At 41.3% G+C, this 13865-nt stretch overlaps 1 protein-coding gene across 2 annotated transcripts in view; it reads left to right on the forward strand.

Annotated features, from left to right (window-relative positions):
• Positions 1 to 731: 731 nt before the first annotated feature.
• CTSO (cathepsin O) overlaps positions 732 to 13865 on the forward strand; it is a 30254-nt gene continuing 17120 nt past the window's right edge. Inside the window, exon 1 of one of the 2 annotated variants that reach the window (XM_028104439.2) lies at positions 732 to 902. In XM_028104439.2, coding sequence (XP_027960240.1) covers positions 768 to 902 — 135 coding nt within the window. In that variant the 5' untranslated portion in view covers positions 732 to 767. The remainder of the gene's footprint in view (positions 903 to 13865) is intronic. The other variant, XM_028104440.2, reaches the window with a different exon arrangement.

Consider the following 13865-nt stretch of genomic DNA (forward strand, 5'->3'; position numbering starts at 1 on the left):
GCATCACACTCCCTGCTCAGTGGGAAGCCTGCTTCTCCCTCTCCCTCTCCCCCTGCTTGTGTTCCCTCTCTGGCTGTGTCTCTCTCTGCCAAATAAATAAATAAAATCTTTAAAAAAAATAAATTTCACTACAAACTCAGAAGTACCTGCTACTTCTACCCTTCTTTGCAAATAGAAAAACAGGTTTGAGAGTTTTTGAAATGGCCGTAACATAACAGATAGAGACATTGTGCATTATTTTCACAACTGTAAATTCCTGTTAGGTATTTACAAACATCTGCTAAACGAATGAATGCCTTTGTGTAAATTCGCTAACATTTTAGAATTAGGTCCTAAATGTGAGAGACCATCGCGGCAGGAACAACAGAAATAAGGACAAGTAAAATTCAAATACTGCCTGAACCTTTCAGTTTGAGATAAAAGGAAGAAAAATAAAGGACTTCATTCTCGAAACTCAGGTGACATAATAGTCTGCATTCTCGCGTGTTGCATAAGGAATGACTCTCAGGCTTTCCTCTAACCGCTGGGAGATGAAACCAGAAAGCACATGGTCATGTGCCTAAAGCTGCCACAAAACACCAGCGAAACCGCCACCGTTCCCAACTAATAGGATTCCCAGGTACGGAGCGTTGTCGCCTAAAGGAGCGGCCGAGCCCCCAGCACCGTGCACCCAGTTCAGCTGCTCCCAACCCGCAAACCCGGGAGGGGGAGGAGCCGAGGAATCGAAAGAGAAACCCGGCGGGAGCTGGCGGCCGAAGGCCGCGGGGATGGAGCTGCGGGCGCTGCGGCTCCTCTGGCTGCTTTGCTGCTGTTTCTGCGGCGGCGGCCGCTCCGCGGACCCCCGCGCCACCTTCACAGCGATGGAGCCGCGGAGCCGCGAGCGACAGGCAGCCGCCTTCCGGGTACCGAGCGCGCGCCGCCCTGTGTCTTTCCTGGTCTCCCCTTCCCGTCCCGGGTCTGGGCTGGGGCCGCGGGGGGGGGGGGTGGTTGAGGGGGGGGTCACTGAGAGCCGCCCCTCCTGGTGGTCACCCAGCCCACGGTTCGGTGACGGCTTTGGGCTTTCGGAGAAGTTCGCATGCCAACTTCTCCCTCCGTTCCCCACGTGGCCGCTCTCCCTTGTCTGGGCTAACCAAGAGATTGGATGTTCCAGGGAAGATTTGTCGCCGTGGATCTATAGGATGAGCTCAGAGTAATCAATGGATCTGTTCAAAGTATTCTCGATTGGAAGAAGCACCCCTTTTAGCAGTGCCCTGGACGGTTCTCACAGCCTTCCAAAGCGGTTCCTTTTCAAAGTTACGGGAACCTGAGAGAGGCGCAAGAAGCCTGTCGGGGTTTTCTCTTCCGCAGGGGGGCGCTGGTGACCCCCCTGTGATCAGAATGTTCTAAACAAAGAACTTGCTTTTAGAAAGCTCAGAGCCCTGCCCCTTTGCGATTTTCCTGAACTGGGCCTCCTTCAACTAGTGCGGGAACCTTCAAATTTTTCTTGACTTGGTGGAGATGGATTTTGAAAAAAGGGAAGCATTTCATTTCCTTTTCCCATTATTTTCAAAAGTCTGCATAATAATGCTTAGTCGTTAAGCGTCTGCCTTCTGCTCCGGTCATGATCGCAGCGTCCTGGAATCGAGCCCCGAGCAGGGAGCCTGCTTCTTTCTCTCCCACTCCCCCTGCTTGTGTTTCCTCTCTTGCTGTGTCTCTCTCTGCCAAATAAATAAATAAAACCTTTAAAAAAAATAGTCCTTAGATTTTTAACCCGGCTTTAAACCTCTGGAATGGACCTAGTTAGCTGAGTATAAATAGGCTCTTTCCTGTAACCTAGAGATAACGATTTAGAGTTTGCCTCACACTGTTCTATATATCTGATACCATTTAACAATTTTTTTAATGATGAAAGAAATCATTTGATTATAAAAGAAAACTGATTCATTCTAAATAAAAAATAAGAATTTAGTAATACTGCTTGTTGGAATTATATTTCGTTTTTTGCTGGTATAGTCTTGGGATTTCTCCTGGAGTTCTATGGCGGTATTCTTTTCTGCTCCTCCTCTCTCCCCCAGAAAATTCCAGTGTTTAGGAAATCCCAGCCTTACCTGATTCTGCCCACCCTTGTTTTTTGCCCACACCAAGATGTGTACTTTTGTGTCTGTTTTATTGCTCTTGAGTTACATTCTAGCTTTTAAAACCAGAAGCATTGCTTGAGAACAAACTTTCTGTCCTGGGTTCTACCCCTGTCCTGAGCTTGGTTGCCAATGGTGGTGACCCAAACCCTTTCGAGAGAAATAGTCAATCTCATCTATACTGATAATATATTCAGTGGCTGAATAAATAAACTCACTGCTGTCCTCAAGAAAATCATGTTGGAGGATTGGAGGCACAAGGAGTCTCTAGTAATAAATGTATTTTTAACATACAATTTATATGATTTATAAGTATATATTTTTACTTATATAGTTACTCATATTGGTCCTGTGAAGAAACTGTACCCAGGAGACGAATGTCTCCAAAATGCAGCTCTTCTCAGGAAAAGTACAAGGATCCATGACAGGAGATGGAAAGTTTAAGTGGAGGAGTACAGTTATGAAGATTTTTAGTACATTTAAAAACCTGCAGTCGTCAGGGCGCCTGGGTGGCTCAGTTGGTTAAGCGACTGCCTTTGGCTCAGGTCATGATCCCAGGGTTCTGGGATCGAGCCCTGCATCCGGTTCCCTGCTCGGCGGGAAGCCTGCTTCTCCCTCTCCCACTCCCCCTGCTTGTTGTGTTCCCTCTCTCGCTGTCTCTCTCTGTGTCAAATAAATAAATAAAATCTTTAAAAAAATTAAAAAAAATAAAAATAAAAACCTGCAGTCGAAAAAGCCCGCAAAAGTTTTCAAAGCAATTGCTTCTAGTGGGAGTCCACTTCATGAAGTGGATGCCCAGAAATGAAAGGTTTAGACTTCAAAACACATTGCTGGAAAGTGGGAGAACCTCTTGGTGTTAGAATCTAGATGTCTGGACCTGGAGTAGAGGGCTGGACACAGGCAAAGATAGAAAAGGCCTTGCTTCCTTGGTCCCCGTGAGCATTTGGAAGAGTTCTTCTGGCCTAGCAGGATAGATTAAAGTATGTGGTAACTAAAACTCAGTATAACTCTATAATGCTTTACTTCTATAAGATGACGTCAAGTTAGGAATTGGCTGAGATGCCCCACTGTTTACATAATTTACATTAGGTAAATTATGTGCAAAATCTAGAAAATGTCCTTGCTTCACAGTGAAGTTAAAGTTTTTAAAAAAATAGGGGCACTCATGGGTGGCTCAGTTGGTTGAGCTTCCGACTCTTGGTTTCAGCTCAGATCATGATCTCAGGATTGTGGGATCCAGCCTCTCATGGGGAAATCTGCGTACAGTGGGGAGTCTGCTGGAGATTCTTTTCCTCTCCCTCTGCCCTTACCCCACTTTCTCTCTCTCTCTCTCAAATGAATAAATAAATCTTTTAAACAAAAGTTTAAAAAAATAAAGCTTGAAAATTAAAAGAGAATCATAAAACACTCTGTATTGGGCCAGAATCTATAGATGGCTTAAAAAGTAAAGAAATCCTGAGGACCAAGAGCTGTAGTCTTTGGATCTTTGTTTCTTATTTAGGGATAGCAAATAGGTCTCATGTGTTTGCAAACTGATTGACTAATAGTTGCTGCCTGAAATATGGTATTGGAAAGTACTCAGGAGATTGCAGTTGGAGACAGCTGGAGAAAGTGTCTAATTGATTAGTAATGTCTTTCACAGTGGTAGGTTCAGAGACTGGTGAAAGGGTCTTGTTATCCCTGCCTTATGTATTTTCATAAGTTCCTAGGAATATTTCTTAAATATTAAATACACTGTTATTTACTGATGCTCATTATTTCACCACAGGACAGTTCGTATTCTTATGCCTTCGAGAAGTCACAGACCCAATAGTGGAACTAATAAAACTCGTATGTACTTACTTCAGAATAATGTTTATATGCCAGTACAAATGTGATTTGTGCATAAAATTTCAGGATATTCACCTTAAAAATTCTTGCCATAAAATGATATATGCTACATTGTTAAAATAAAATTATATATAATTGTTAGGCGTGTTGTTTGTGTATAAATAGAAGATAGTAGTTTATGTATAAATAGAAGATTTTACAATGAATGATCCTAGCTAATAAGTCACAGATATTTGCCATAATCAGCCCCTTGAAATCTGGATTGTCTTCTGCAAACGAACTCTATGCAAGAATGCTTTAAACCACATTTTCTACCTAACATAGACAGGTGAATTTGATGTAAGATACTGTTGTTCAAGTGACAATTTTCTTTTTTTTTAATTTTTTTATTGTTATGTTAATCACCATACATCATTAGTTTTTGATGTAGTGTTCCATGATTCATTGTTTGTGCATAACACCCAGTGCTCCACGCAGAACGTGCCCTCTTTAATACCCATCACCAGGCTAACCCATCCCCCCAACCCCCTCCCCTCTGGGAACCTCAGTTTGTTTTTCAGAGTCCATCGTCTCTCATGGTTCGTCTCCCCCTCCGACTTACTCCCCTTCATTCTTCCCCTCCTGCTATCTTCTTCTTCCTTTTTTTTCTTAACATATATTGCATTATTTGTTTCAGAAGTACTGATCTATGATTCAACAGTCTTGCACAATTCACAGCGCTCACCATAGCACATACCCTCCCCAATGTCTGTCACCAAGCCACCCCATCCCTCCCACCCCCCACCACTCCAACAACCCTCAGTTAGTTTCCCGAGGTTAAAAATTCCTCATATCAGCGAGGTCATATGATACATATGATACATGTGTTTCTCTGATTGACTTATTTCACCCAGCATAACACCCTCCAGTTCCATCCATGTCGTTGCAAATGGCAAGATCTCATTCCTTTTTATGGCTGCATAATATTCCATTGTGTATATATACCACATCTTCTTTATCCATTCATCTGTCGATGGACATCTTGGCTCTTTCCACAGTTTGGCTATTGTGGACATTGCTGCTATAAACATTGGGGTGCACGTACCCCTTCGGATCCCTACATTTGTATCTTTGGGGTAAATACCCAGTAGTGCAACTGCTGGATCGTATGGTAGCTCTATTTTCAACTGTTTGAGGAACCTCCATACTGTTTTCCAAGGTGGTTGCACCAGCTTGCATTCCCACCAACAGTGTAGGAGGGTTCCCCTTTCTCTGCATCCCCACCAACATCTGTCGTTTCCTGACTTATTAATTTTAGCCATTCTGACTCATGTGAGGTGGTATCTCATGGAGGTTTTGATTTGGATTTCCCTGATGCTGAGTGACATTGAGCACTTTTTCATGTGTCTGTTGGCCATTTGGATGTTTTCTTTGGAAAAATGTCTGTTCATGTGTTCTGCCCATTTCTTGATTGGATTATTTGTTCTTTGGGTGTTGAGTTTGATAAGTTCTTTCTAGATTTTGGATACTAGCCCTTTATCTGATACGTCATTTGCAAATATTTTCTCCCATTCAGTCGGTTGTCTTTTGGTTTTGTGGACTGTTTCTTTTGCTGTGCAAAAGCTTTTTATCTTGATGAAATCCCAATAATTCACTTTTGCCCTTGCTTCCCTTGCCTTTGGCGATGTTTCTAGGAAGAGGTTCCTGTGGCTGAGGTCGAAGAGGTTGCTACCTGTGTTCTCCTTTAGGATTTTGATGGACTCCTGTCTCACGTTTAGGTCTTTCAACCATTTGGAGTCTATTTTTGTGTGTGGTGTCAGGAAATGGTCCAGTTTCATTCTTCTGCATGTGGCTGTCCAATTTTCCCAACACCATTTGTTGAAGAGACTGTCTTTATTCCATTGGACATTCTTTCCTGCTTTGTCAAAGATGAGTTGACCATAGAGTTGAGGGTCCATTTCTGGGCTCTCGATTCTGTTCCATTGATCTCTGTGTCTGTTTTTGTGCCAGTACCATACTGTCTTGATGATGACAGCTTAGTAATATAGCTGGAAGTCTGGAATTGTGATGCCTCCAGCTTTGCTTTTCTTTTTCAATATTCCTCTGGCTATTCGGGGGTCTCTTCTGGTTCCATACAAATTTTAGGATTATTTGTTCCATTTCTTTGAAAAAAGTGGATGGTATTTTGATGGGGATTGCATTGAATGTGTAGATTGCTCTAGGTAGCATTGACATCTTCACAATGTTTGTTCTTCCAATCCATGAGCATGGAACGTTTTTCCATTTCTTTTTGTCTTCTTCAATTTCTTTCTGAGTACAGACCCTTTGCCTCTTTGGTTAGCTTTATTCCTAGGTATCTTATGGTTTTGGGTGCAATTGTAAATGGGATCGACTCCTTGATTTGTCTCTCTTCTGTCTTGTTGGTGTATAGGAATGCCACTGATTTCTGTGCATTGATTTTATATCCTGCTACTTTACTGAATTCCTGTATGAGTTCTAGCAGTTTTGGGGTGGAGTCTTTTGGGTTTTCCACATACAGTATCATATCAACTGCAAAGAGTGAGAGTTTGCCTTCCTCTTTGCCGATTTGGATGCCTTTGATTTCTTTTTGTTGTCTGATTGCTGTGGCTAGGACTTCTAATACTATGTTGAACAGCAGTGGTGATAGTGGACATCCCTGCCGCGTTCCTGACCTTAGGGGAAAAGCTCTCAGCTTTTTCCCATTGAGAATGATATTGGCTGTAGGTTTTTCATAGATGGCTTTTATGATATTGAGGTATGTACCCTCTATCCCTATACTCTGAAGAGTTTTGATCAAGAAAGGATGCTGTACTTTGTCTAATGCTTTTTCTGCATCTATTGAGAGGATCATATGACTCTTGTTCTTTCTTTTGTTAATGTATTGTATCACATTGATTGATTTGCGGATATTGAACCAACCTTGCAGCCCAGGGATAAATCCCACTCGGTCATGGTGAATAATCCTTTTAATGTACTGTTGGATCCTATTGGCTAGTATTTTGGTGAGAATTTTTGCATCCATGTTCATCAAGGATATTGGTCTGTAATTCTCCTTTTGGATGGGGTCTTTGTCTGGTTTTGGGATCAAGGTAATGGTGGCCTCATAAAATGAGTTTGGAAGTTTTCCTTCCATTTCTATTTTTTGGAACAGTTTCAGGAGAATAGGTATTAATTCTTCTTTAAATGTTTGATAGAATTCCCCTGGGAAGCCATCTGGCCCTGGGCTTTTGTTTGTTGGGAGATTTTTGATGACTGCTTCAATTTCCTTAGTGGTTATAGGTCTGTTCAGGTTTTCTATTTCTTCCTGGTTCAGTTTTGGTAGTTGATACATCTCTAGGAATGCACCCATTTCTTCCAGGTTATCTAATTTGCTGGCATAGAGTTGCTCATAATATGTTCTTATAATTGTTTGTATTTCTTTGGTGTTGGTTGTGATCTCTCCTCTTTCATTCATGATTTTGTGGATTTGGGTCATTTCTCGTTTCTTTTTGATGAGTCTGGCCAGCGGTTTATCAATCTTGTTAATTCTTTCAAAGAACCAGCTCCTAGTTTCGTTGATCTGTTCTACTGTTCTTTTGGTTTCTATTTCATTGATTTCTGCTGTGATCATTATGATTTCTCTTCTCCTGCTGGGTTTAGGCTTTATTTGCTGTTCTTTCTCTAGCTCCTTTAGGTGTAGGGTTAGGTTGTGTATTTGAGACCTTTCTTGTTTCTTGAGAAAGGCTTGTATTGCTATACACTTTCCTCTCAGGACTGCCTTTGCTGTATTCCAAAGATTTTGAACAGTTGTGTTTTCATTTTCATTGGTTTCCATGAATCTTTTAATTCTTCTTTAATTTCCTGGTTGACCCATTCATTCTTCAGTTGGATGCTCTTTAGCCTCCATGTATTTGAGTTCTTTCCGACTTGCCTTTTGTGATTGAGTTCTAGTTTCAAAGCACTGTGGTCTGAAAATATGCAGGGAATAATCCCAATCTTTTGGTACCGGTTGAGACCTGATTTGTGACCTAGGATGTGATCAATTCTGGAGAATATTCCACGGGCGCTAGAGAAGAATGTGTGTTCCGTTGCTTTGGGATGGAATGTTCTGAATATGTCTGTGAAGTCCATTTGGTCCAGTGTGTCATTTAAAGTCTTTATTTCCTTGTTGATCTTTTGCTTAGATGATCTGTCCATTTCAGTCAGGGGGGTGTTAATTACTGTATTGTTGTCAATGTGTTTCTTTGCTTTTGTTATTAATTGCCTTATAAAAGTGCCTGCGCCCATGTTAGGGGCATAGATACTTAAAATTGTTAGATCTTCTTGTTGGATAGACCCTTTAAGTAAGATATTGTGTCCTTCTTCATCTCTTATTACAGTCTTTGTTTTAAAAATTGCCACCCCAGCTTTCTTTTGGTGTTCATTAGCATGGTAAATGGTTTTCCACCCCCTCACTTTCAATATGGGGGTGTCTTTGGGTCTAAAATGAGTCTCTTGCAGACAGCATATTGACGGGTCTTGTTTTTTAATCCAATCTGATAGCCTGTGTCTTTTGATTGGGGCATTTAGCCCATTTACATTCAGGGTGACTATTGAAAGATATGAATTTTGTGCCATTGTATTGCCTGTAAGGTGACTGTTACTGTGTATTGTCTGTGTTCCTTTCTGATCTATGCTGCTTTTAGGCTCTCTCTTTGCTTAGAGGACCCCTTTCAATATTTCTTTTAGGGCTGGTTTTGTGTTTGCAAATTCCTTTAGTTTTTGTTTGTCCTGGAAGCTTTTTACCTCTCCTTCTATTTTCAATGATAGCCTTGCTGGATATCGTATTCTTGGCTGCATATTTTTCTCGTTTAGTGCTCTAAAGATATCATGCCAGTCCTTTCTGGCCTGCCAGGTCTCTGTGGATAAGTCTGTTGCCAGTCTAATGTTTCTACCATTGTAGGTTACAGATCTCTTCTCCCGAGCTGCTTTCAGGATTTTCTCTTTGTCTCTGGGACTTGTAAGTTTTACTATTAGATGTCGGGGTGTTGACCTATTTTTATTGATTTTGAGAGGGGTTCTCTGTGCCTCCTGGATTTTGATGCCTGTTTCCTTCCCCACATTAGGGAAGTTCTCTGCTATGATTTGCTCCAATATTCCTTCTGCCCCTCTCTCTCTTTCTTCTTCTTCTGGGATCCCAATTATTCTAATGTTGTTTCGTCTTATCGTATCGCTTATCTCTTGAATTCTGCCCTTGTGATAATGTAGTTGTTTCTGTCTCTTTTTCTCAGCCTCTTTATTTTCCATCATTTAGTCTTCTATATCGCTGATTCTCTCTTCTGCCTCATGTATCCTAGCAGTTAGTGCTCCCATTTTTGATTGCACCTCATTAATAGCCTTTTTGATTTCGACTTGGTTAGATTTTAGTTCTTTTATTCCTCCAGAAAGCGTTTCTCTAATAACTTCCATGCTTTTTTCAAGCCCAGCTAGTATCTTTAAAGTCATGATTCTGAACTCTAGGTCCGACATCGTACTAATGTCCGTATTGAGTAGGTCCCTGGCTGACGGTACTACCTCTTGTTCTTTTTGCTGAGGTGATTTTTTTCGTCTTGTCATTTTGTCCAGAGGAGAACAGATAAATGAGAGAACTAAATGCTAACAGGTTAACAACGTCCCCAGCAAATATACTTTATACAAATCAGAAAAGACCTGAAACCAGGGGAAAAGAAAGGGAAAGAAAGAAAAAAGAAAGAGGAAAAAAAAGAAAAAGATAAAAAGAAACAAAAACAGAACAAAACAAAAAAAAACAGAATATGATCAAATATGATCAGGCTAGTGCATAGATCAGTGCCACACACTAGATTTTGGGCGTTTTTTGGTCTGTTAGAAGAAAGTGCCTCCTAAAATTTTAAAGGAAGAAAGACTTATATATGTACAAAATAAGGGTTGATACAATGAAGGGATGGAAGATGACTGTAAAGATGAAACCTATAAAAGGTTTTATAAACGGAATTGATAAGAAGTTTGAAAGAAGAAAGAAGAAGATTTAAAAAAAAGAAAAAAGAAAAAAATGGGAGAGACTGTGATCAGGCAGGAGACTAGAACAAAGCCATACACTAGTGATTTAGGGTATATTTTGACCTGTTATAAGAAACTGTATATCAAAATTTTAAAGAGAGAAGAACGTATATAAATATGCCAAAAATAAGCGTAACTACTATGAAGGGATAAAATATGACTCTAAAAATGAAAAATAAAAAATGTTTTTTTTTAAAAAAGGGATTGATAAGATGTTGGTTGAAAAAGGAAAAAGAAAAATTCCAAAAAATAACCCCCAAGAAACAGTTAAAAAAATTAACTTTGAAAAACTAATGAATCATGGTAAAAAAGCCATGAATTCTATGTGCAGTATCCCCCTAGCGCTGGAGTTCTCCCGTTCTCCTTGATCGGTAAACTTGGTCTTGGCTTGCTGGCTGTTCGTGCTGATCTTCTGGGGGTGGGGCCTGTTGCCATGGTTCCCAAATGTCTTTGCCAGAGGCAGAATTTCCCTGCCCTTGTCGGTCCAGGCTAAGCAAGCTGCTTGGGTTTGCTCTCAGGAGCTTTTGTTCCCTGCAAGCTCTCAGCACAGCTTTGGAGGACTAGGGGGAAAATGATGGCCTCCCACTCTCTGCCAGGAGGAGCTGAGAACTCGGGGCCCGCTCCTCAGTGCGCCCCCAGAGAAAAGCAGTCAATCACTCCCGTCTCCCCGATCTCCGGCCGCACTCCGCGCTCACCCGGCCTGTGACCGAGCTTTTCTATCTCTGGCACCGGACCCCGTGTGGAGTCTCCAAACCCAGCAGATCCCTGCGGTGCGCTCCCGCGCCGCTCCTCCCAGGGGAGGGAGGGGAGTCTCCCCGGCTCTGCTGCTTGTTGGGTCCCTGCTGGAGGTGGAGTGGCCTGGGTGGGGCCACCCTGAGCTCCAAGCCTGCGCCTCGGCTCCGTCTCTGCAGCCGGCTTCCCCGCTCCGATACCTGGGAGCTCTGCTGCACTCAGGCACCCCTGGTCTTTCTGTGACCCGGAGGGTCCTGAGTCCACACAGTACCGCGAGGTTTCCACCTCCCGCTTAGCCACTGGAATGACATCCCTCAGCGGAGCCGACTTCTAAAAGTTCCGATTTTGTGCTCCGTGGCTCTATCACTTGCCGGTAGTGGCCGAGGGAGGCCCCCTCCCCTGCCGTCTATCCTCCCGAATATCGCCTCGGATTCACTTCTCCGCACGTCCTACCTTCTAGTAAGTGGTCGCTTCTCTGTTCAGAGAGTTGTTGCTACTCTCTTCTTCGATCTCCTGTTGAGTTCGTAGGTGTTCAGAATGGTTTGATCCCTATTCAGCTGAATTCCTGAGACCAGACGAAATCCAGGTCTCCTACTCCTCCGCCATCTTGCTCTGCCCCTTCAAGTGACCATTTTCAATGATTCTAGGTTAATGCATGCATTGCCAAAATGAAAATATATCAGAAACTTGAAATCTTGGATCAGAATTTATTCATTCATTTGTCCATCTGTCCATCCATCCATCCAATATTTTGATATTGGAGCTGGTCTGGGTTTTCTGATTCAGCGGGGAATAAGACATGTACCAACTTCTAGGAAATTGTAACCTATTAAATGGATATTGTATATTTAAACATTGTACTATAATCCATTTTTCAGTGAACAAACAGAAAAATGTAAAGACTAATACACTAGAAAAATAATTGCTTCAACCAATTCTCAAAAGAGTATCTTTTTAATTCAGTCTTTATGTGCGTGCACAAACACAAATACTAAATGACTACATATTTCTTTTTTTTTACTTTGCATGATAAATATGCACACATTATTTTTACACAGATGTCAGCACAACATATAAAAAATCCTTTGTGTAGGTAACTTTTGTAAAACAGTAATTTATAAAAGTATATGTTTTTATTATTCTAGTAGAGGCCTTCTCAACAGCTGCACTGTTGACATTTTGGAACGGATAATTATTTGTTGTGGGGAGCTGTCCTGGGCCTTACAGTGTGATTAGCAATGTCCTTGGCCTTTACCCACTAGGTGCCAGTAGTGACTATCAAAAATGTCTCCAGACAATGCCAAAAATCCTTGGGAGAGAAGAGGAAGAAGGGAGAGATAGCCTCAGCTGAGATTCACCAATGTAAGATTTACAACTCCCGCAGTCTTTAGAGAAATTCTCTGCAATGCTCCAGCACTGCAACAAACATTTTACCTTTTGGCTCATCCCTGGACTTACTGCAACTTCCAGAAACGAAAGCACCAGCAAGGAGAACATTTTAAATCCATATGTAGAATGTGTGATTTGTCCTACACCAAACCTCAGAATCTACAGTGAGGGCTGTTAAGGGAAAAGTCTGAATAACAGAAGTGAGAATGAGTTTGGCGTGCTAAACAAAAGGCGGTCTTACAAAGCACCTTTTGCTTCTGTAGTAATTTCAGTGTACAGCTCATCCCACCAAAGCATGGATTCATTATAAGGGAGCACACACCACATAGCGCAAAATAGATCACCATCCTATGACCCGTCTGTTTTTCACACTTCGGCACCTTTCAAAACTACTAATGATAGGTCCTGTATACCTCTCAGAACTTTACTCTCTTCTTTCATAAGTGACCTTAAGGCTCAGGTCTTTCATTTTAATATTTTATATGGCTTTAGGCACATTGACGCTACTGTACGTATAGTCTACTATACTATTACACCCTTATGATCTACTCCATTGCCTTCTGTTAAGAACATGTGGCAGTTGGTCCTTTACCTAGGATTGATTCTATGACAGAGGCTGTTAACATGAGGAGACACAGAGGCTCAATAGACTCACAGTTTGTGATGCTTCTGTGAAATCTGCTCTCATCGAAGGAATCGAAGTAGACCAGAAAAGTCACTTGAAAGAGTAATCAATTCTGGAAATGAAATATAGGGCTTTTTAAAATTTAAGTGATTTGAAACTCTTTTAGGTGGACTTGATATGTGTCCTACTGTCATAGCAAATAGGAGAATAAATATTCTTGGGTATACTGATAATAATATCTTACTATGAAAGCTGTCTGTTTCTTTCAATCAATAATTGGTCATTTCTAATTCCGTGGGAAAGATTAGCTCCACCTTAATCCAAGAAAACCTGAAAGCATGCTCTTTGAATGACATTTTCTATATCCAAGTATTCTGTGTTTAAAGGGAAAAAAAGGATACAGCATGGGAATATTTGACATTTTTCTGTCAGACGCTGTAATTTGTGTTTTCCGAACATTATCTTATTTAGTCCTTACACTCTGCCGGCTCAGAATTACCCCACTTGTCAATGAAGAAAATAAAGACCAAAGAGGTTGAGTTGTATAGCCAAAGATTGCACGGCAGTGTGGTGAAGACATTTGTTGCAAAACTGAGAAGAGATTAGAGAAATCTACTGTGTGTGTATATAAATGTTTAAGAGAATTATGTTTTGTTCAGAATTCTCATGGTAAGTACTTTTTTTTAGTGGTCTTACAAAATCAAAAAGGGGAGGATGAGCACTTTGGGGTTTAGAGGTTTAGAGGTCTTTGCTTTTGGCAAGAAGCACATTGTAAATATCAAATAGCCTTAGTGTGGGCTGTGGACAGCCATGAAATGACAAGAATCATTGCACTGGAATGACATACAAAATTCACAACTGAGATTCCCTTAGAAGTTGGCCTCTGGTTGATATAGGTGTTTCGTAGATTCCCTCAATCACGTCCAAGAAATTTGCTCTCATGCACTGTTTGCTGAGGATTTTTATCACGAAAAGGTTTTGAATTATGTCAAGGGCATTTTCTGGATCAACTGAAAATGTATGATCTTCCTTCCTTTTTAAAAATTCCATTAATATGGTATATTATGCTGATTGCTTTTAAATGTTAAACCAGTGTTGCATTTTTTTAATGAATGTCACTTGGTCATGGGGCATTGTCC

Source organism: Eumetopias jubatus, unplaced genomic scaffold, assembly GCF_037043125.1.
Source record: "Eumetopias jubatus isolate StellerSeaLion01/CBP00866 unplaced genomic scaffold, mEumJub1_p1.0 scaffold_2, whole genome shotgun sequence".
Taxonomy (NCBI): domain Eukaryota; kingdom Metazoa; phylum Chordata; class Mammalia; order Carnivora; family Otariidae; genus Eumetopias; species Eumetopias jubatus.